Source organism: Sinohyriopsis cumingii, chromosome 13 (assembly GCF_028554795.1).
Source record: "Sinohyriopsis cumingii isolate HCF-2022 chromosome 13, ASM2855479v2, whole genome shotgun sequence".
Classification (NCBI taxonomy): Eukaryota; Metazoa; Mollusca; class Bivalvia; order Unionida; family Unionidae; genus Sinohyriopsis; species Sinohyriopsis cumingii.
The window spans coordinates 34,720,150-34,745,741 of NC_142973.1; the positions used below are offsets into that span (position 1 = coordinate 34,720,150).

At 35.4% G+C, this 25,592-nt stretch overlaps 1 protein-coding gene across 2 annotated transcripts in view; it reads right to left on the bottom strand.

The window, feature by feature from the left end:
* LOC149785185 (nuclear pore complex protein Nup160-like) overlaps positions 1–25,592 on the bottom strand; it is a 131,221-nt gene that overhangs the window by 54,038 nt on the left and 51,591 nt on the right. For both annotated transcript variants that reach the window (XM_089978989.1, XM_089978988.1), the window contains exons 13-20: positions 22,075–22,179; positions 19,568–19,633; positions 16,765–16,867; positions 14,709–14,874; positions 13,488–13,612; positions 12,039–12,196; positions 10,825–10,946; positions 9,112–9,182 (exon numbers count right to left, since the gene is read on the bottom strand). In XM_089978989.1, coding sequence (XP_089835115.1) covers positions 9,112–9,182; positions 10,825–10,946; positions 12,039–12,196; positions 13,488–13,612; positions 14,709–14,874; positions 16,765–16,867; positions 19,568–19,633; positions 22,075–22,179 — 916 coding nt within the window. The remainder of the gene's footprint in view (positions 1–9,111; positions 9,183–10,824; positions 10,947–12,038; positions 12,197–13,487; positions 13,613–14,708; positions 14,875–16,764; positions 16,868–19,567; positions 19,634–22,074; positions 22,180–25,592) is intronic.

The following is a 25,592-nucleotide window of genomic DNA, read 5'->3' on the forward strand; positions in this document are numbered from 1 at the left end:
ACTCATCATACATAGATTAGGTCTACACTGTCATCATACAAAGATAGATTGTCAACACACTCATCATACATAGATAGATTAGGTCTACACTGTCATCATACAAAGATAGATTGTCAACACACTCATCATACATAGATAGATTAGGTCTACACTGTCACCATACAAAGATAGATTGTCAACACACTCATCATACATAGATAGATTAGGTCTTCACTGTCATCATACAAAGATAGATTGTCAACACACTCATCATACATAGATAGATTAGGTCTACACTGTCACCATACAAAGATAGATTGTCAACACACTCATCATACATAGATAGATTAGGTCTACACTGTCATCATACAAAGATAGATTGTCAACACACTCATCATACAAAGATTAGGTCTACACTGTCATCATACAAAGATAGATTGTCAACACACTCATCATACATAGATTAGGTCTACACTGTCATCATACAAAGATAGATTGTCAACAGACTCATTATATATAGATTAGGTCTACACTGTCATCATACAAAGATAGATTGTCAACACACTCATCATACATAGATAGATTAGGTCTATACTGTCATCATACAAAGACAGATTGTCAACAGACTCATTATACATAGATTAGGTCTACACTGTCATCTTACAAAGATAGATTGTCAATACACTCATCATACAAAGACAGATTAGGTCTACACTGTCATCATACATTGATTAGGGATACACTGTCATCATTCAATGTACCAGCAAATCAAGGACTCTTGTTCATTCCACTTATTTTTATCAATATAGAAATTGACCTGCTGGGACATTCAGGCATGAAACATAATTGACAACTTTCTAGCCAGTTGTTGGGTAGTTTCTCACTTGTCTGGGAAGGTTAAGGTTGAAAGTGTGTGTGTGGGGCACAGCCTATGTAAATGACAGGTCATAAGCAATTATAAATTATTTAAATAACACATTATTTGGCTCCAGCAGCTGCTTTATTAACAGCAGTTTAAAAAGTATGGTAAAATTACCATAATAAAAATCAACTGATACACTGAGACAAAACTATTCTGGCCTCTCAATCAAAGGTGTGACAACAAGAACCTATGACAATCAATGCAATCTCTTAGGGTTTTGTTTACTTTCTGTTTCTCAATTGCTTTTATTCAATATCACTATTCCTTTATAAATAAACCTTTTTATTGTCTATTTTACTTAATTTTAAAACAAAGAGAAAACATTTTTCAACATTGTTCCTTTGTCTGGATCAAGAATTCCAACTGTTCTAAACTATAAACTACAGTTATTTCCCTTGTAAGCTGCACCTGTTTCCAATAAAATATGCTTTCAACAGCAGACACTGTGTGTTATACTTGATTTGGTATGGTTTGCAATAAAAAATGTTAACTACTTTCGTGAGACCTTCCTGAAGTCATTAATAAGCTCCAAAATGCTTTCCCAAATCAGAATATTTTCTCAAAATGACTTAGTATTGTTTAATAATGGCCCCTTCCTCCATTTGTCAAAGATGCATATTTAGGAATCCAGGTCTTTATCAATCTTACTCTTGGCAGTATTGGGCAGTTTTTAAAGTCATGTTTTTCAGGTGACATAGCAGCTTAAACTCATGTCTTTCATGTGACATAGCAGCTTAAAGTCATGTTTTTCATGTGACACAGCAGCTGTATTTTTACGTGACACAACTTGGCAGTTTAATGAAAGAAAGGAACAATTAACAAGAATCTCTTAAGAGACAGACACTCTATTGGCCAGGATGAATTTCCTGGAATCCATAAGAAGTCTTTTTAATTTCAGCTCTCAATACTGGAGCCATTTCTGATATTCCAGAAAAACTCCAACATATCAAATTTGGTAACAAAGTTAATTTCTCATGTTTCGGTGATCTTGTTCACATGATAGATTTATTTGTTGAACAAAATTCTTTATTAGTCTTTAACCTTTAAATTTATATCACAGATGATCAAAGAATTTGTTTCCAACACTGACAAGATATAGCCTCATGCTATGTTTGGTTAAATCTCCATGTAATGACATTCATGTTATTGTTTAGATTATCCAGCTTAAATTACAAAACTCCATTCATATGTGCCTAAGTTATCATCCTTTTTCTGAATACTCAAGTCAAGAGGGCCGACCTTAATATCAAAATCAAGTGCTGATTAACAGCAATGTTCATGAAAATGCAAAGACAAAATCAGGTCCAAATTTGCTTATGTATCTCCATGTCACTGTTTTCATACAATGAGTGTGGTACAAATTGCTAGGCCCCAAGGTCAATTAGGTCTAGTTTCCAAACCTTTTCACAAAAGATGGTTATGTTAGTGATTTAAGATGCACCATTTTCATTCAGAATGAATTAAATATTTTTCCAAAAATGTCTGAATGAAATCCCCACATTAATGCATCGTTCATACAAAGGGGTAGTGATAAGATTTTCAAGATGGCTATGGTGCCATGTTATAAGTCAGAAAAACACCATTTTCAACTGAACTAGCTACATAATGCTATGTCTTAGTCAATATCCAATACAGATATCACCATCCTTTCAGAAGAACAAAAGGGATTGTCAGGATGGTCATCAAGACAGCCATTTTGGAGGTTTTATCAGCATAATGTTAATGTGGAAACAAGTACATTACTGCAACACAAACAATATCATAAAGATCATCCATTCTTGAGAAGTAACTTTTAAAAAATTTGCAAATATGGGGAGGTTATATTAGCATTAGACGAAGTTTAATTTACAACCAGCCATACAGTGCATGTTTGAAAACTGCATGTTAACAAGACTGTCTTAACGATATATTCAACATGGCCACCATGACCATCATGCTGAAGGACTGACTAGCTATGATTTTCAAACTGGTGACCATGACCATCATGCTGACGATCATGTTGGAAGACTGACTTGCATTATTTTTATATACAGTCAAAACCAGTTACTTTGATTATATTGCGGGTGTAAATAACTCATCGACATAACCGGGTCCTGAGATATCAGGGTTTAGTTGATAAATCTATTGCAGAACAACGATTATGCATCTGAAGCACCAGAAATGAGTTTTGTTTCTAAAAACAAATGGCATCTCTAATGCACAATAAAAATAATAATTCAGTCATGCCAGTCTGCAGAAAAAAAGACCGAGTGTCTTTTAAATGAGACAAAGTAACAACTGACACATCTTTACAACACTTAAGTTACTGTAACAATGTCAGTGGTTTAAAATTGTTTTTATTTCCCTGTGAATAGCCTCATCCCATTCGTAGCCTCAGCAAGGCAATAGTTTTCTCACACTGACCAAACGTTAGTGATGACTTTTTATCTAGTAGCAAAATGTAACTGACCAAATTTGTTTGTGAAAATTGATCACTCTTCTTGATAATTAGAGGTTCCTGTACACGGTATGCCGGTTTTTACAGATAAAATTTGCATCTGTACTGGGAAAAAAGATGAGGCTGTCAATATTCATGTACCAACAAATTGTAAAATGTGTATAAAGTCTTTAAAGTTAACTGTCTTGACATCAAATTCTGTAAGAAGCCGACTCATTCTATTCATACAGTTATAGCCCCATATCCCTCCCGACTGTGATCAGTGACTGTCAGCAACAACACAGGACCGGAATGAGATAGAGTCAGCATATCACTTTGACAGATGCAAGGTTTTGATACTAAAGATAAAATAGTGCAAATGAAAGCACTACTCTTTCTGTTCCAGAGATATTACTCCTATCAGTCATTTTCTGCTTCATTCCATTTGCGTAATCAAGACACAGCAATGCTTGAACTTCGTTTAAAGAAATACTGGGCACTATGGATTTTAAAAAATACCATTTGTGCTTTTATTTTCACTTGTAAAAAACAAATTAATAACCAGGTGTTTGTGGGGGGGGGGGTACCAGGTTGGTTTGGAATTTTACCAGTTCCTGTAATAGATGATTCTAAGTCATGTGATCTAGCCATACTGAAGCTGAAAGCTTACACTCACACAAAGCATGGAAATATTTTAACTATATACTTTATAAGTAAACTCTGAACCAAAGTTGTTAATTGTGTATGGATTCAGTTGGTGAAAGACCCTGACAATATTGGAATGGATTACACTATAGTTCATTCCACAAAGCATCGTGAATTTTATGCTATCTGTAATTCTGTAAATTTTCAGGTTAGTGTCATTAAATGTAGCTAAAAGTACCTAAATCATTTTAAATATATAATGTAAAACTAATTGGTATTTTTAGCTACATTTAATGATGACCTGATAATGTACTGAGTTAAGATAGGATAAAATTTGCAATGCTGTGGAACAAACTGTATTATCGTGGTGTTGACATGTAACCGTGTTCATTATGAATGCAGCTTCTGTAAAGGTCAGATACGCATTCATTCAATTTCCTCACTCTAAAGTATTGTTCACAACATAATTTTCTCCGCTCTATGCAAGTGATAAACCATGCAATGATGGGATTCATTGATTAGCATTTGTGCGAGTAAATTTATACCGACTTTTTTCCTCAATGCTAGATGAGCTACCAGTAGTATCAGAGACACCGAAACATTTGATGTAAAATTTCTCCGAGAACAACATTAAAAGTTGCACTTCATCAAATTAAGCTGGTGCATGTTTCTTCAGACTGAAACTTATGCCCAGCATAACACGGTTATCGACTTATTAAGGGTTGAGATAAGTGGGGAAACTTAGTATAACAAAGGATTTTTTTCAGGACCAGACCAAAATGCTCGACATAGATGGGTTCTCGAGATAAACTAGGTCAAGATAAGTGGGTTTGACCGTAAAACCAACTAGCTGTTTTAAGTCTTTTAGTAAAAAACTCGTGTCAAACTGACCATCCATTTCAGGATGAGTAGTATTAAGAATTTCAATATGGCCACTATGACTAGAAATCTCAGGAATTCTTTAAGCACAGAAACCAATGCCAATATGCCCATCCATTCAGAAGTAGTGACAGAAAGATTTTCAAGCTGGTTACCATTGTAGCCATACTGGATGTCAGCTTGGTACCATTTTCATATAGGAATAACCAGACATCACAAGAAGTCTTTTAGTGAAAGATCCATTCTGAGATGACCATCTGCTTGAGAGCAGATGGAATTACATGATTTTCAAAAGCAGGTGTGGTGTTCATAAACGATATCAGTGGTGCACTATTTTCATTTAGGATCAACCTGTCCCATGTTAACTTCTTGTTTTTGGGATCTTCAAATGAAGATCATCCTTTCTGTTCCACATTTCGGACATCCAGTTATTTCAACCAATTCAATTAGACCATTCTGAAGGCTTCCACCAATGTAAAAATATATATTTTTGTTTGGAACTAAGTCAACGCAGGTTTAGTTTTTGTTCTGTGACCAAGCGCATACATGCCAACCCCTGGTGAGGAAAAAGTGTAATCCAAGTGGACAAAATGAGTAATCCAAGCAGAGAAAGAGAAATCCACATATAACATAATAAAATTCAATGAGCACATGTACAAAATGATTTATTTACCCCTTCTGGTCTTTTAACATCAATTACTGCTTCAAGTATTTGTATATAACACTCTGAGCTTTAAAAATCAACAGACTTTCATACTGCATTTCAAAACAATTTGCACCAGCTGAGACAATGAATATTTTGCACACCAGTAGAGCACTAAGTGCTGGGTTACAGAGCCTGGATCTGAATTCAGTTTTATTTTTGTTAACAATGCTGAACAATCTCTCACAGTCAGCATTAGAATGGTAAAGAACTGATATTCCTTTCATAACCCAACAGTTATTGTGTCTTTTAGCTGGGAAATAAGATGAAAAAAATCAACTCTGTCCGCAAGAAGTACATTGTCAGGTCAAGTGCAAACTTGATACTTCAGGAGTTCTCCTTCTAATTTATCAGCAGCCTTTCCTGCAGCATAGTGCATCATATGACAGCATAGCTGCCAACCTTCCAGGCTCACAATTAGTGAAAATAGGGATAAAAAGTCGTGAATTTGGACACGAATTCGTGAATAATACCATGACAATAACTCCGTCCACTCTGACTACTCCGACCGTCAATACTACACTATATCAAGTTCGCAAAATAAAAATAAAACACTACATATATGCAGAAATATTTATTTATCAAGACATGATACTGTGGCAGACTTGAACTTCCTCAACTGCTTGATCGTAAATTTGTTTTCTAAACAGTTCCGACTTCTTGCCTGCTGGTTGATCTTGGGGACTAAAATTGCTGACAAATTTTCTGCAGCTAAGGAGGCCTTAAAGTCTGTCTTATTTTTCCTCACTAAAGAAAATACTCTTTCGCTGTCACTGTTGCTGTGAGGAATGCACAGGAGCTGCAGCATTTTTCGTTCTTCCACAGGAAAATTTGGAAGCGATTTTCGAGTCCGGGAACATATGTCAGAACAAATGTTTAGCATGGTCTCCAGCTGATAAAGGTAGATTGTGTTCGATACAAGAAAACTCACAAATAAAGCTTAAGCGTTGGTAGCCTGTGGGTCTTCCACAAATGGTTTAAAATATTCCAGAGCTGAAATCTGCGAATTCTTAATTTTCCCAACTTCTACGTGTTTTTGCAACCGACATTCTTCCTCACATCGTCTCTGCGATGGCACACTGAGTGCAAAAAGCATGAATGAATATCAATGTTTAACGGCAGAATGTACGGCCAATTTTTGATATATTCCAAATTAAACTTCACTTTTTGAGTAATACATTTCTTTTTCCTTGGCGGGGAAGACATTTTCAAAATCTTACATGCGATGCTGAACGTTAACTCGAATCGGTGTTTTGACGCATGCGCGGAGCAAATTTCCGGTTAGGCCCCAGTTTCTCTCAAAAGCATTTGTAAAACTACTCTTATACATATAGATTAAAATAGGCTAAAATGCTTGCGACCGGGCCAACTGTACTAATCGGCTGTAGATCTACTAATATCGTGACCAGCGGTACCGGACCATTTCGGCAACTGCGAATATCACGACTAGCGCTTAACGGGAAATCGGTTATTTTATTAAAGATTTAAAATAATTGAGGATCGGAAAATTCGTGAATTTTTGTCTTACGGCGTGAATTCGTGAATCGCTGAAAAAGTCGTGAAATTCACACCAAATTCGTGAGGGTTGGCAGCTATGTGACAGAGACAACCTGATATGTACAATGATGCAGACATTTTTCAAATTACAGAATGCAACTCCTTTGGGGACGCTCAGATAATATGAACTTTTGAGAGAGTGACGTATGTAAGATGAAGTAGTTCACATTTAAAACATGCACAATGGAGAGAATGTTGGCATACCTCTATGCTACATTAATGTAATGTGGATGATATTTCTTTTGGATATTGTACTTTTGGAAATTTTACATGATTTAAGCACACTGCTACCTAAAATGACTGCTCCCTTGTGTTAAAAAATCAGCCTGAATTAGTCTAAAGTACACTATACATAGCAGCTATTAAAATAGGGAAAAGGAATTTTGCCAGACTAGACAATACCAGCTTCTGAAAGTGCAATGAATGAATTACCAAATATATAAAATGTAAAAAAGTTATCGGCTCTTTTTTATACAATTTACCTCTGAATTTCAGGAAGTGAAAATGACCAAGTAGAGCTAGCACTTTTTTGAAAGGTGCACATCTGAAGTAACGCCAAGCTGTATACTCTATAACCCATATTACACCCATCAATCATACACCAAAATAAAGGGAATTAAAGGTTCTTTGCATTATACCTAAGATATACAAGGTCTTTTTTAAATAGCCAGTGTAACCAGTAAGGGAAGCCGGGGAAATTCTTTTTCTTTAAAATCCTAACCCTATGCAAAATGCGAAACTGTATAGCGCCACCTTTATGAATTCCAGTCATCACTGATGCAGTATCAGCTGAAAACCCCATACAGTTCTGCCAACTTATGTTTATTCAAAGCATTATCAAGCAAATAAAAAAAAAAAGTTTTCTCCAGTTGAATCTACTGTTAATTCTGGTAATGAAAGAAGAGCACTCTGACTTTGCCATTTTCGATGTCCAAGTCTCTTACACAGACTGGGTACAACTTTTTGTCCTAATCACTACTCCTGTCTGTTGCAATATTAAATGGCCCAATTTTCATGGCTTCTGCAACTTTAAGTATCTTCTGCTAAACACCTAACAATATTAGATGATTTTGTTCTTGCACATGCATATTTCTGCAATTTTTGAAATCAGGAAACATCCGTTTGAACAAAGGACCAATGTAGTCTTCTACCGCTAGGGGTAGTCCATGTTCTATTAAGAACTCTGTAGATAACTTCTCTGCATTTATAAAATTTGTGTCCACAATTAAGTTCTGCAGTAAAAAAGAAGTTACCTTAGTACTGGAGTTAGTAAAATGAGCTAATTCAAGTTTTTTTTGTTTTACCACCATAACCAATATTAAAGTCCTTACCACGTAGCCTGCAAGGGGCGTGAAGCTGCCCTAGAATGGAACACTGTATTGAGGAATCGATTCACCTCTAAATCGATTTTTCGTCTTTTCCTAATCCATCTGTGAAATTATTTGAAAAATATTTTTGCTCTAACAAACGAATCGACTAGAATAAATTGGACATGAATTTTGGCACCAAATACCTACAGACTGGTTCTGTACCAGATATAATTAAAACAAAGAATCTGCAAGCAAAGATTAAAAGTTAGAAATCCAGTCTGTTCTCTCCTAACTAAGCCATACACCTGCTATAAATAGAAACAGAGGTCGAAAGTAGAAACCAGCATGCTTTTTTGGAAATAGCACAACTGCTATAAATAGAACATAATACTGTTAGGACAGTGCATGCAAGACTTCGGACAAATGTACTCTTATGTCATAGTTACACAGAAGCCGTCTTTTCTAGAATACAGTCTGTGGGTTTAATGGGATGTAAATCAAAATGAGAAAACGAATTATTAATTTTTTTTTGGAAGTGGGAAATACCGAAAATACGTAATCCGAATACAGTTATACGTAAGGCGTAATTTGGTGAGAAAAAAAGCGTAACGATTACGCCAAAAGCGTAATGGTTGGCATGTATGCCAAATGTATACCACACACAGAGGAAACTATAGTGCATTTGGAGTGAAATATCTACCTATTTTGGACAATTCTTTGGCACTACCTTCGGACAACTCTAGAGATGACAAATGCCTTAAATTCAGTTCCCTGAAATTAAATAATAATTAAAAATGAATATTAAAATCTCTCATTGGAATATACTATCAAACTCCAAAAAAAATGTTACAAAATGTATAGGGGCAAAATGAGTAACCTTGGACATCAGGAAAGTATGGACATCTCATGTGTATGTATAAAAGACAACTGTTTACTTTTTTCTGGCATTTATATGCCCTAAAGCAACAGATAACTGGGCATCTCAATCAGTTTTCTAAGTTCAATAAGTTATATCTTGTGCTAAAAAGTCTGAAATATCCCAAGTACAGTTTTCACCCCACCCCCTTTGTTTTTGGATAAGGAACCTGCTACATCACCACACTGCTATCCTATTAAAGATAACAAGCATCATGTGCAAATTCCACAACTGTACACACTAGAAAACATCAGTCTGGGAGGCAACAGTGTCGGTTTAAGACTCCTAGAGTTTTTCAAGCCGAAGCAAAAAATTCCTATTGTCAATATTTCATTCTTTTATTCTTGCTATGGAACTTCAGAGCAATGATCTAGCTGAGGTTACCAAATCTCTGTAAGTTCCTAGTTAACGATGGTAAGTACTTAAGAACTAAGGCCAATTTTCTACATGTTTTGTGCAATTTTAGGTTTAATAGGGCCGGAAAAATACTATTTTGAGACTTTTCTGTCTGATGTGCTAGTCATTATGTTGTCGGGACTAACAGAGCTAAAGTAACTCAGCGTCTTTTGACAAACATAAGGTACAGCAAATTATTTATCACTTTGCTGTACCCATATACACTCAAGATGCATTTTATTTATCACTTTTGCTGTACCCATATACACACAAGACGCATTTTATTTATCACTTGCTGTACCCATATACTCAAGATGCGTTTTATTTATCACTTTGCTGTACCCATATACACGCAAGACGCATTTTATTTATCACTTTGCTGTACCCATATACACGCAAGACACATTTTATTTATCACTTTGCTGTACCCATATACACGCAAGACACATTTTATTTATCACTTTGCTATACCCATATACATGCAAGATGCATTTTATTTATCACTTTGATGTACCCAAATACACACAAGACACATTTTATTTATCACTTTGCTGTACCCATATACATGCAAGACACATTTTATTTATCACTTTGCTGTACCCATATACACGCAAGACGCATTTTATCACTTTGCTGTACCCATATACATGCAAGATGCATTTTATTTATCACTTTGCTGTACCCATATACTCAAGACAAAGCATTTTATTTATCACTTTGCTGTACCCATATACACTCAAGACAGCACTTTTTTTATAACTTAAACAATTTTTCAGTCATATCGCTATGTTGTCTGCAGTGTGACAGTTTACAGTTATATCTAGCAGTATAGTTGTATTTAGTACAGACAGCTACAGTCTTCTGAGACCTTAAAGGTGTCATAATACTTACATAATGCTACTGTGAGCAGGGACAGCTATAGGTTGCTAGACCCTGAAGAGTGCCACAAAAGTTATTCAGAACTTATAGTGTTTCAACAAATGGGGAAACATTAGTTACATAAAGCTAATCTGAAGGGGGACTTGACATGCTTTGAAGAACAGAGGAAAGCCACACAATTTATATAATGATTGTACATAAGGGAAAAGCTCATGAACTTACATAATGCTACTCTGAGTGGGGACTGCTACTGCCTGTGTGGCCCACTTTACTATTAGGTAAGCCCTGAAGAGGTTTATTGACATTGGAAGTAGATCAACTTCAAGCTTCCTCAACTGCATATTCTGAAAAGCAAAATGTCTCAAATTATTAACTGAAGGTAATTATTTGGAACAGAAGTGAAAAGCGTTTAAGTTTTGACTTGCATCTAAATTCTAATGACACTGAGTATTCAGATCTCGGAACCCTACCAAGACCATCCAAGTAAGGCAGTCAATTTCTTTCTTTATCTTTGACCAGTTTTCAGTAAAGTGAAACAGAATATCATGTACTACTTTGTAAAGTTGCAAACACATGCATTTAAATATTTCTTAAGTTATATTTGAGACATACACTGCATCATGGTAAATTCAAAGAGTTTTTCAACCAACTGAAAAACTTTTCAAGGATAAAACAAACTTTTTCAAAATTCAGGTCATTTTTCAATCAAATTCAAAATTCAGGTCCTTTTCAATCAAATTCAAAATTTAGGTCCTTTTCAAATTCACAATTCAGGTCTTTTTCAATCAAATTCAAAGTTTAGGTCCTTTTCAATCAAATTCAAAATTTAGGTCCTTTTTAATCAAACTAAAAATTTAGGTCCTTTTCAAATTCAAAATTCAGGTCCTTTTCAATCAAATTCAAGGATTTTTAAGACTATGAGCCATCATTCATTGTCTTTGAAGGTCTCACGGAATATAAAGCTGCACACCAAAATTTAATTAAAATCCAACAATTCAAAGTAAAGTTAGCTTACAGAAATGAAATAGTTGCCATATAGATGGGCAGATATATAGATGGACTTGATTACAATATATATAATAAGTATATATAAACTATTGAGTGCTTCCAGGTAATATGCAAAACCTGTTCAATTAGGAACAAAAATCAACTTCAGGAAGAAAAAAAATCATATTTTTCTTCTTTTTATTTTAAATTTTATTTATTAAAATGTATTTATTTTACAATGGGGGGAAAAAGTACTAGGATCTGTAATGAGAAACAAGGATGGTCAGGCAACCAGAAACCTATGTTTGTGGCTTTATGATTCTACTACAGTTTAATCAGTGTACAAAAAGTTTGCACTTAAATCCTAGAAGTGCTTTGAAAGAAGGACAAGGTTTTGTCATTTTGTATTAATCTAAGCAAGAATTTGTAGAAACAAAAATTTCACGGACCCTTTCTGTTAACCTCAGCACAAGCATCTGTAGTAGAATGAGGTCCCTTAGAACATGACAGCGTGTCTCTGCAAATTGGCGCACACTACATGACATCACACCTGTTCCTGTTGCACTGGTAAACAAGCAATTGTAGGCCATATCCTGGGGATCTGATGCTGCAAACAAAACCATACAACCTTTCTTTATCAACTACAGATCTGACAGAAAATAATAACTGTTCAAACAAGAAAAGAAAAAAGCTTGAGCCAGAAATGTATTCCAAATGCCCAGCCACTGAGACATCTACACAAAATGTTTTAAAACAACTTGATCAATAGACATGGGTAACATTCTATGTTACTATAAATTTGTGGCAAAGCATGAAAATCACAGCTCGGAAAAACAAGACTGACAACTAGCTGTTTCATGACAAAATCATTGTGAGAAATTGCAATGTAAATTTTCATGTCAGCTAGATGTTTTACAAGGCAATATTTATGTAAAGTTGCAATGTAAACTTTAATATCAGTTAGGGTTATTCCATCTAAATATACATGGTACGCAGGAAAGGCACTTTAAAAAAAATAGATACTAAAGTACTCAGATTACCCAAAGAATTCTCATGAAAATGATAAAAATTTCTAGATGCATCTATGGGTGAATATTTTATATAAAAAGTGCCTTCCTTGGGTCCCATGTATATTTTACTGGAACAGTCCTTAGCTGTTTCATTACATGATCAACATGTGAAAATGCAATGAAAACATTCATGTCAACTCCCTGATATAGACACAAATAAAACAGCAAACTTGCCATCTTTGAACCACTATAATTAGAAAACTTCAAAACAGTAAAGAATACAAATTTGTTCTATCTTTTTATGTTCATATCTTTATCAAAACTCTTTTATCTCCCATTAAGTCTAATTTGTAACCTGCATAATCACAAAGAGAGTGAGAACATTTTTGATTTTTGCACATACAAACAATAAACAAAAAAAACAAAGTCAGCCATTGCCTTCATATTAAAGAAGCCCCTCAATGTTTGGTAAACGTGTTGCATGCATCAAGATATATGCACATACCAAGTAATACGACTGACCAGCTATTTCTGAGAAACAAACTAAATAAAAGTGTTTAATACCGAGATCAATATAAACTGAACAGACAGACAAGCACACATACACTGGTGATTACTACTATATCATACTTCTGCCAAGGCAGACTCAACATATCAACTCAAATGTGTTCTAAGGTGCAAGTGAGAGAAAGACCTAAGTTTTATCTGTGTTGTAGTAGTGCATTTTGTCATGATTTTACACCCCTGTAGCACTATATTTGTATAGACTGGGAGAAGAAATAATTTTGCAAGTTTTTCCCATGGTTATTGGAATGCACAGACCAGACATGAATTCCATGCTAACAAAGAAAGGTCTCATGCCAGTCACAGAAACAGAGTACTTCATACCTTGATCCATGTAGAGTTCGTCATCAGGTGCATGTGTAAGGTCCAGCTCTCTCAACACTACATCTATAGCCTGGGGGAAACTATGAACTAGATCCATTAACTGTAGAATAGGATTGTCTGCAAACCTGATTAATAAGGGGATAAAAAATAAAATAAAAAACAAAACAGAAATTGTGTTGTGTAAAACCAACATTATATTTTTATTAGACTGCACTGCACACCAAAATGGTTGAATGAAGAAACATTTACAATTTAAAAAAAAACAAAACTACTAAAATAACCTGGAAATCTAATTGTGTGTGTCTGTGTGTATTTTGGATTTTTAACGCAGCTTTAACAATTTTTCAGTCATATCACTACAATGTCTGCAGTGTGACAGTTTATAGTGATGTCTAGCACTGAGGCATCATGCCACAGACAGGTAGTATGATGTCCCACCCAGTCACATTATTCTGACACCAGGCCAACCAGTCCTAACACTAACCTCTTATTGCTGAATGCCAAGCAAGCAGCTGTTAGTATCATTTTTTAAAGTCTTTGGTATGACTCGGCCGGGGATCAAACCCACGACCTCCCCCGCATCCGAGGCGGATGCTCTAACCACTAGGCCTTTGGAGCTGTGTGGAAATCTAACTGGAACAGCTACATATGCATACGAACATGCACAACAACTGTCATTTATCTATCGCTACAAAAGTTATCCTAATGTCTCACCATCTGCATTTTCTTTCTTCTAACCATGCACACAAATGCATAGATGTGAACAGAGGTGTTATCTAAAACATTGCAGACATTATAGTGAAGCCAAGAGTAACTGCTACCATAAAGTAGAACCATTCAGCCGTCTAAAGATGAATTATTACAGTGTGTCCATTGGATAGTCACAGCATTTGCATCAAGAAAAAGTGTTCCAACAGAACTTATTCAATGTTCTGAATTTACCTCTCAATTGTTTGTCAGAGTTAATATGATTATTTCTAACTTATACAAGCATTTCTAATCATTTGCTTACACAATGAACATTAGAGTATTGCAGCCTAAACAGTGTCAAGTATGATTCCCTCTTCACTGAACATCATATATTTTCATTAACCTAAATTCAGTGTGATGCTCTAATTTATCTGTTCACACAGTGAACATTAGGCATTATACTCTAAACAGTATTAAGTGTGATTCCCTGAGTTACTGTTTATACAGCAAATACTGGTTATTATAGCTTACTCGGTGTTCAGGATGATGCTTTCAATTATCTGTTCACACAGTGGGTTCAGGGTGTCGTTACTGAATGCTTCCTGTTCCAATTGCAGAGCCATATCATCGGAAACCTCCAAGGCTATCATCTGTACAATGCTCCATAGTTGTGATAAATCACGATTAACATTGGGATCTATAGTAATAAAAAAAAACAACAAATTGTACAAATCTAAAACACGTTTTAAAAATTTGTAGAGCTCCAACATTTCCATATCCTATTTAATATTTTATTAGAATACAAGATTTGTTGACAGTGATGTGAACCCTTTAATCATGAAAATCTGTAATCATCAGCCCTAAAATCTAATTTGCAACCAACACTCTCATTTTCAAGATGAAAATCTGTAATCACCAGCCCTAAAATCTAATTTGCAACCAACTCTCTCTCATTTCAAGATGAAAATCTGTAATCATCAGCCCTAAAATCTAATTTGCAACCAATTCTCTCTCATTTTCAAGATGAAAATCTGTAATCACCAGCCCTAAAATCTAATCTGCAACCAACTCTCTCTCATTTTCAAGATGAAAATCTGTAATCATCAGCCCTAAAATCTAATTTGCAACCAACTCTCTCTCATTTTCAAGATGAAAATCTGTAATCATCAGCCCTAAAATCTAATTTGCAACCAATTCTCTCTCATTTTCAAGATGAAAATCTGTAATCACCAGCCCTAAAATCTAATCTGCAACCAACACTCATTTTCAGGATGAAAATCTGTAATCGCCAGCCCTAAAATCTAATTTGCAACCAACTCTCTCTCATTTTCAAGATGAAAATCTGTAATCACCAGCCCTAAAATCTAATTTGCAACCAACTCTCTCTCATTTTCAGGATGAAAATCTGTAATCATCAGCCCTAGAATCTAATTTGCAACCAACACTCATTTTCAGGATGAAAATCTGTAATCACCAGCCCTAAAATCTAATTTGCAACCAACTACTACTATTGCACTGCTGAATTTTTCACTTTGCACTGGCAGATGACTAAGGAAACATTACTTTGGAATAAGATCTGGCTTACAAAAAAAGCAAAAACATCAAATCAGAATTTTGATTGCATCAAATATAGCATACATTAAAACAAAAATATAAAAATACAAGGTATAATTGTCAAGAGAAAGTAGAATAGGGAATAGTTTTCCTAATTAATGTTCAGAAGACTAAGGTAATGAAGATAAACTGCTGATCAAATCATCATATCAGACTAAAATGAGAGGAAACAGAATAGGGAATAGTTGTCCTAATTAATGTACAGAAGACCAGGGTAATGAAGATAAACTGCCGATCAAATCATCATAGCAGGCTAAAATGCGAGGAAACAGAAGCACACAAGTTTTCTTGATTGGGGAGCATGACGAGTACAATGGGAGGCACACATATCAAGATCAGAATATGGAAAGCTAGAGCTGTTTTTGTACTGTTAAATAAAGCTGTGAAAGCTAGAAAATCAGAACTACAACCAAGCTATTTATATTTAACTTTAACATCAAGGCAGTGCTGCAGTATGATTCAGAAATATGATGCATGAAGAGCTTGATAGGAAAGGCACGAAGTTTCACTAGCAGATGTCTCTGGAAATACTCTGCAAATGGTTGCCTGAGACAACCAGCAGTGAAAAGCTCTGGAAAAGAACAATGCAGGAAATGATGGAAGTCCAGAATTGCAAACGAAAATGGACATGGGTAGGACATACAATAAGAAAACTGATAAACAACATCATGTGACAATATCTGATATGGAACCCTTATGGCAAAAGGAACATAGAAAAGCCCCAAAACACCTGGTCTTGAAAACTGAAGCAGGAGATGGAGAAGGGGCTACAAATGGAGTGAGGCTGAGAAAATGGCAAAACAGAGTGAAATGGACAGGAGCCATCAGTGACCTATGTCATGCATGGAGTCAAAAGGCTTAATATATAATATAAAAATAATAACGATAGCAACAAGTGTCAAGGTGAAATCAAGATAAATGTTGCTGAGATCTGCTAAAAGAATGAAACATATCAGGATGGCAGTGTGCTTACCATCAATTTGTTGGTCAAGAAGGCTTCCAGGGTCCACATTTCTGACATCTCCATAATAAAGTTGCTCAATAGCATCACAAGGCCTGAGGAAAGTTAAGCAACCCTGGCAGAGAGATGCATATTATTTAATAAGCAACAAAAAATATTTTAAAAAATGATAATTCTTTTAAGATGTAACTCTTAATCACTTTAAGTTCATGGGGTGCCAGATTTCATATGCAAATCAAACTTTGAATTTAAAGCTGCAATTCTGAAACATAGGTCACAAATACCTGTCTTCTTCAATTAGGTTATGGTAATTATCATGATGCATCCCCTTACCACGTTTCATGATCCTAACTAGGATGATATGCAAATGGCATGTCCAAAATCTGATTGGCCATGAGCCAAACAAACATTTATTCAAAGTCAGTAAAAGATGAAGTATTGGTCGTTGCTATCTGCATTTGTTTTAAGAGCGATAACAACAAAGATACATATACATTATATTTTCCAAACAAAACCTCAAAATTTAACCAAGGTCAGTAAAGTATGAAATATTGGTCACCATGACCAACTATTGTTATGACGATGCAGTACCCTGCAAGATGCATCCTCTCATGAAGTTTCAAAATTCCAGGCATAACAATAGGTATACAGGGAGTAAAACACCTATTTGGTCAGAAGTTAACTGCAACAACTTTACTTAAGCTAGTAAAATTACAGGGACCATTTGTTATAAGTGTGTGTGATTTGGATTTTTAACACAGCTTTAATAATTTTTCATAAATCTTTGGCATGACTCAGCCAGGGCTCAAACCTGCATTCAAGGAGTCTGCTCTAACCACTTAGGCCACCAGATTGGTCCTTTTGTTGTAAAGGTTATAAACTAACAAAGATGCATAATCATCAATTAAGCATGAAATAAGAGTCACAATTACCTAGTTTTGTGATGAGGGCTGAGTACTTGTAAAGATACATTCCGTCACAAAGTTTCATTATTCCAGATACAACAAAAAAGAGTGCAAAAAAGCTAAGCCAAATGCAAAACCTAAACAAGAATGTACAAGGTTGAGCCCCTTAACCCTGTCCCCAGTGGGTAGGTGCTAAGAAACTCACTCCAAAACGGTTGCTTAGGACTGAGGTAGAAAGAATGGTTGAAATACAAGGAGGCTGTGTATGCTTTTATATGTGCAGGTGTCAATGTAAGAGGGACACCATTATTTAAAGAACTGCAGAAACAGATGTTAAATGTTACTTTTCGATTTTACACCAAATATAATTTTGTAAAAGATCATCTTTGGCCAATGGTGAATTTAACTCAAAAGAAGTTTGATTATTTAAAATGGGAATAATAATAGTATCAATGAAATTTCTCAATATATCCCATTCTGGCATACTCCTCACAGAGTTACCTCCCCTTAAACATACATGCCATCACTACAACAATGGTATAAAGTAAAATCCAATCAGCAGATAGTGTAAATGACTTTATTTTCATAAGCATCAAATTTACTGGTTTGGGTAATAATATATATGGGGATACCTAATTTCATGGATCTCCAATTTACAACAAAAGAGATGTATATGTCTCTGTATAACGTGACTAGTATAAAGACATTCATTTCCATGTGAGAAAACTGTTCACACAGTTAAATGAACTGGAAGACAGTGTCCATCTACATTCAAATCAGGTCTCAGTTGATCTGAAAACATCTACCTTTAAGCGAATTCATTCAAAGTGGATTATCTGCACACATGACTGAGTAGCACTTTGGAGAGACTTTAATGAAATGGGCTTTGCAAGAGCAGGATTAATCTACTGATTGTTAGGTAGCAGTTAGTCCTGCAAACATGTATTAATAAATTGGACTATTATCTGCTTTGGGGAAAAAAGAACACAGACAGTGCATATCTTTGTTTTTATTACTTATATCATAAATCAGGTCAAGTCATTACAATCTTAGAAGAGTTTTCATGAAATCTGCTTTTGAATTAAGTTGATATTTCCTTGTGACTTTAAATTTGTAGTCTGGCTCACCCACAAAACCACAAAAATTGGAACCCCACAAATTAAGAGTGTTTCACAGTAACTATTTTCTTTTCATGCTCAGATCGTATTTAATAAAGACTATTTAATGTCACCTGTTTTCTAACCCATCTGTTCCACAGAATTTGAAGACATTCTGACCTGCAGCTACACAGGGCAGTGAAAAACAAAAGAATTTCTTTTTCTTCTTTTGAACCTTGGAATTAACAGCTCAATAAGGTGTACGGGAAAAAATAAAACGTTTTAAATTTGTGGATTCAATCCTATAACTCAAGTGAACAGTTTAGACAACAAAGGGTACTAATAATTGGTTTGCTTTTCTGGTTTGAATGTCACTTTTCACCACATGATACATGGCAACCAGTATATTTGGTGGGGGGAAGATCCTCGAAAGAACCACTATTCCATAGGAAACTACTGGCAAGCTTGCTACATACTCACACTGGTCAAGCCAACACTTCAACTCAAGCAGACTGAGGTGAGATGAATAAGCCATAAAGGTGAGAGTAACAGACCACTTAGCCATATGGGCCCTAGATATATATAAATAAATTTTTTGAAGCATAAATGTGTTTTAGGATGCTGCAAAAAGTATTTATCATTTATACTTGTTATATAAAAGGAGAAAAACTTCAATAATTTAATCTTGCAGAGATGGGACAGTTGCTAAACATTAAATTAGAATCATGTCTTCATCTTTGTCGTCACACCATTTATTACAAACATTCAGCATAGAAGGCATGATCACAGACAACTGAAAAAGAAATATATTACCTTCCTGATTAAGGCAATCATCCCTGTGGAGCTGTCAGAAAACACACCCTTCAGCTTGAAACTCACCTGAAGGAGAAGATCGTGGATTACTAATATACAGTCAAGACTTGATTATTTTACCCTTGTCCATCCAACAATTGCTATCTATTACACAAGAAACAGACTTCTGTCAGCACGCTGAGCTCACCCCAAAACTTTTGGAATACTGGTGTTGTAGAAAAATTCCTTAACTAGGCACCCTAGACAACTAAATATTAATGCCAGGTAACCATTTTTTTCAAACTGATCATGTTAAAAATTATAATGGAATTTATATATTTTCCAGCAACAAAAACTGATCAATAAATTGTCTCTCAGGGTACATATGGCAGGGAGCATGAATTGTTTCTTTGTAATTCTGTATTTAAGAGCTGGGTGATTGCAATCGATAAGAGGTCACACTAATCCACGAGTAACAACTACTAATCATTTGATTAAGTAATAACAGTCCACACTACCAGCCCCTTGGGGAGAACCACTCAAATCAATACTTGTGAATGTTCATCTTTTCTAAACACACCAACACGTGGAAGCAGTATGTTTCTTCTCTGGCTTGACATCATTTAAGGCCTATGATTAATATTTCCCTACCTGATTGGAATAATCAAGAAATGGGCACTTGCTGTAGAGCAATTTATTTGAATCAATAACTGTGAACACAATATTTCACCTTTGCAACATGCTATTATGTACCCTCACTGTATCTGACATAAAAGTTCCATCTGTTAATGTTAAAGAAAGGCAAATCTAACAGAATTTCATCTGCTGAAAGTATGGCAAGTCTAACAAAGCTCCATCTGTTAATGTGAAAAAAGGACAGTCTAAGAGAGGTCCATCTTTTAATGTTACAGTAAGGCTAGTCTAAAAGTCTTACCATCTGTTGAAAGAAAGGTTAGTGTAACAGTGTTCTATCTGTCAAGCATGTCTACTCTCATATGATTTTGGTATTCCCCCCAAAAGCTGAAAATCTGAAAGGGAGGTTTGGGGGTCCTCCCCTAACGGGGTCTCGAGGGTCAGTGTCCCCAATCTGGGGTTCCAAAAATGCATTTTACAATAGTAAAAAACTGCTCCTGGTGCAACTTATGATCATAATATATAACAAAATAATCATTTGAAAAACTAATAACCAAAAAATTTAAACTTGACTTGATTAATTTCACAATATTTATTGTCACATGATTTGTTCTCCAATACTATTGGTGATTAAGTTATTTCATGTGCATGTCAGTGTTCACATTGTAATTAAGTCATAAAAACTTCTCAAATTTTGCAGTAAATATATTATACTTCTCTCTTTTCATAACAAATCTGTAAAATAAACACCCAAGGACATCAACTACACACAAATAATCACATACATTCACTTGTCTTTTTCTCCAATGGACACAACCTGTTGACATTCCAGTAGAGCAATCGTTTCATTTCCTTCTCAATGAGAGCCTTTTTTCCTTTCAAGCTGGTGCCTGTATTGGCGACATTCAGTGCGCATATTCTGACAGAGCTACATCTGTTCTCTCGTGCAAGAAATCTTTCTTCTTATAGTAATTAACTGCACTTTTTCTAGATGACTTCTAAGCTTCAATTTTTCCATATGCAGCTTCTTTTTGTAGGTGCTGTTCCAAAATCTTCCAACCACAACTGAAGTAGAGCAAAATCAAAAAATGCCAGTCCTCTAGCATTCAGTTTTCTTATAAACTGACCAACTAAATTTCCATCGACTTTTCACTTCAGCCGTTCCCATACATTTTTTAAAACCTTTATCTAAACTTCTCGTGTCATGGTCTCTCTCAACAACTCAGGATGCCATTTGTTTTGCTGCAAGCATGCTTCGTTTCATTGCCATCAGTTTCCATTACACGAAGATTCACTGGATGAATTTAAACTTTTGACCAATCAGAATAGTGTTTACGATAGTCCTGGGCTAACTAATATATAGAATGAATACATTACAAGGGTCGTTGCAGAATGGGACAGAACAGATCGTCTTAAAAAAACTGGACCGGAGATGAAAAAAAACCCCCAAGACTATATCAAGAAAAACTATATTCAAGTCGAGAGAAAAGCGGAATTCTGCTTTAAAACGGAAAAAAATCATGTCTGTACTCTAACAGAGCTCCATCTGTTGAAAGTAAGGCTAACTGTTTTGATATACTTGAGATCATAAAGTACTTGCATTTGGCCAAACAATGTTTGCATGTGAAAATTTTTCTGAAACAAGACGTCCAAGCTGGCCTGAGAATGTTCATTAGCTAGAATCGGACTAAACAGCCAAATGTTAGAGGTCCAAGCTGGCCTGAGAATGGTCAATTAGCTAGAATCGGACTAAACAGCCAAATGTTAGAGGTCCAAGCTGGCCTGAGAATGGTCAATTAGCTAGAATCGGACTAAACAGCCAAATGTTAGAAGTCTAAGCTGGCCTGAAAATGAATACAAAATTTGTTGAAGTAAATATGATGATTCAGGCTGACCTCATGGTACTGTATACAGCAGGAATAGAACTTGGTCCACTGGTCCAGCTGTAGCTGGTAGTAGTCTTCTTCTTCAAGTTCATAGTCAACTGCCAGATTATGGATCTGCAGAAAAAAGAAAAGCAAAAAAATCAGACTGCATGACAATACTACAATCATGCAAAATATCTAACCTTTATATTATCAATGAAATGCTGACCTTGGATTCCTTGACCAATGGCTGCATCCAGAATCTGAAAATGTTAATTTCAAATTTTCCTCTTCATGAAATATGATCATCCTCTGGAAATCTGTGCTGACAGAATTCAGATTACAAGTTTAAATACACCATCCCCCTTTCATTCCCAGTCTGAACACATTGTTGCATCAAGGATTCAAATCCTTTATGGTCTTCATTTTAAATATCTGCACTCTCATTCAGCAAAAATAGCTCAGGTTACAAGGAAAAGCAACTGAGACATGGACACTGAGACACATAGATTGACGGACATGGTTGACCAAGTGGCGTTGTTAACAACCCGAGACAGTTTAGTTTCTCTCACATGAACACATGGACATTGCAACACAATGACTGATGGACATGGTTGACCAAGTATGGATGTTAACAACCCAAGACATATTTTAGTTTCTCTCACCATATACCTATGTCACCTCTGTGAACAGTAACCCTGCTATGACTCAGCAGTCATTTCATAAATTAGTCAGGCAGCAAATCAGTGAAATATTTAATAAAATTTAACCATCAGTTTCCTTTTATCACTATGAATAGTGCCTGAGAACTGAACATCAAGCAAAATATTTAAACCAAATCAATGAAGCATAAAATATGGTCGAGACTGACCTGCTATGGAATTGTGCTTATTAAGATGTATCCACAAGTTTCATGGTTCTATGTCAGATAGTCTGCATAGAACATGCCAAAAAACAGTCGTGAAATAAACTTAACCCAAGTATGAACAATGTGAAATATATGACACAGTGCTTGAGACAGAAACCAAGACAGGGAAGTGTGAATTACAGGTCACAGTGACAAACTTGTGTGATGAGGTTTACTCTTCAAGATATGTTGTACAACTAAATTTCATGAATTCTGGTATAACAGTAGGTATAGTGGCTGCCAATAAAATCTGTTGAGTATGGTAAAGATAAACCCTAAAACCTAACCTAAGGTAGTAAAATGTAAAATTTAAGTCAGAGTGACATTCTTTTGTGGTAAGTGTGCAAGATGCATTGGTGATAAAATCTATTTGGTCTCCAGGCAAACATAAAACTTGACCTAAGCAAGAAATTTTTTAAATACTGGTCACAGTGACATGCTCTTTGTGGTAAAGATATGGTATTCAACCATTTAATTTGACGATGCTAGCCTTAACAGAGCTTGAGAAATAAACATAAACACAATTTAAACAAAGACAATCAAGCATGAAATACAGGTCACTGACAAGCTTTTGCAATGATTAGTGCTCATCTACATGCATCCCCTCACCAACTTTTAGGGATCTAGGTATAACAATATATACAGGGCATTACAAAAACCTAGCTGTCATGAGCTAAATGCAAAATATAGGTCAGTGACCTTCCTTTGATATAAGGGTGTGACACTAATAGAGACAAGCACAGGATTTGATGACTCTGTCATAAACAGAGTTTAAGAAATAAACTTAAACCACAACATTTAACAATTCAGTAATCACAAGATATAGGTGCCTGTAAGCTACATTTGTGATGAGGCTGAAATACTCATCAAGGTGAAACCCTACACAACTTTCATGATTCAGGTATAACAGTATTTATAGTGTGCAAAACACCTAACTAAACACAAAACTTATGTACATATACAAACTTAGCCCCCTCAGCACCATATCCAGGAGGTAGATGCTATAACCTAAGTAGAAAGGACAGTTGACAGTGTGAGTGTACACATATGTTTTATCCAGGGGCAATACAATAGCTTATCTCTACTTGATTGAGGTGAACTAAAAAACCACCTTGGTAATTAAGACTAAAGCAAATAACCTTTTACGAAGCAAAACACGACTGGATTCACTTAGATTACTCACTCATAATTTTATTTGCAGAAGTTCATGTTTCCTTCACATGGCCTGCCAGTCACGTTGTACTGCAGAAGTTCAAAGATACATGAATGTGAAAAAAACACACAAAAAAATCATTCAAATGAGAAGCTTAGATGGGTCTTATATCACTCAAAGGGGTAGCTGACCTGAAGCTTTTAGCAAACTTGTTCTTTTGCTAGAACCTTTGGCATTTTTTCTGCACTTGTGCCATGGGTTGTGTCACTTGGCTGGAATGTAATACTGATGGACAGTGAAGCGACTCTGATTTTACTGTAATACCTGCCTGAACTATTTAGGTTTAAGAAATTACAAGTATGTCAATTTCATTAGTCCCTACTCCCCAATTGAGATAAAAATTATTCCAAAAATATCTCTTTCCTCACAAAATATTCACAAAATACTGGAGATGCTAACTTTATGTAATTCAGTTTATGCACTTTCATTGTAACACCATTTACAATTAAGAAATAACCTTCAATTTGTACCATTGTGCTTGTTTTTATGCCATCGCAGAAACCTTGTGTTTAACTCGTATGCAGGTCATGTACGTAATATATCTATTAATGTTTGAAAATTATTCATAAATAATCATTACTTGAAAACTCAGAGGTATAATTTGCCCAAGAACTTCCTTAGTTTAAAAGTATCGTATGGGGAAATTACTTTCGATTTATGCCATAACCTCAGGAATGCATCAATGGCATAAACTGGTAAACCAGGCCATACAGAAGACAGAAGTGTGCTGAAAATCAGTTCTGAATGCCTTCTGGTACACCTGTATTATTATACTCATACTGCGATATACTGTATCAAGTACTGCAATTTAAATTGTAAATTGCATTTTAATTTGGTATATTGTTCCACACTTAACTGAACACTTCCTACTTCAAAGTTGTTCAAATTCTGTTCAGCAGTTCTTTAAAAAAAAACGTTTTGTACATGTTTTTCTACTTTTACTGATGGCAGCCACAGGAATATGAAAGGTGTTGAGCTGAAAGCCTTCACTGCCAGAATGCTTTCCGTCGAATAATCTATATCTGCTTAGGAACTGAAAAGTTGTTCAATGTTTTGTTTTGTAATGGCAGCCATATATATAAGAAGCCAATGTGTCGCAGGTGTTCATGTGATGGACTCCAGAATGAGAGTTTGCCAGTTCAAATTCTACCATCAGATCGGAACAGTTCAGTTACCATAACATGACTAATGGCCAGGCACTTTGTTCCAATTGTCTCAGCATTAAATGAACTACTTACATTGCTCTTAATACACCAAATTATATCTGATAATAGATTGGCATCATTTCTAAAATTTGGAAATGCCCTTATGCCCCAATCATGTCAAATTTTGTCAGATTCTGGAGAGTGTTTGCTCAAGAGGTTTGTGTAATGACAGCCATATTTTACGGTGAATCAGCATCGTATCTACAGAATTTAAAGCCATCAT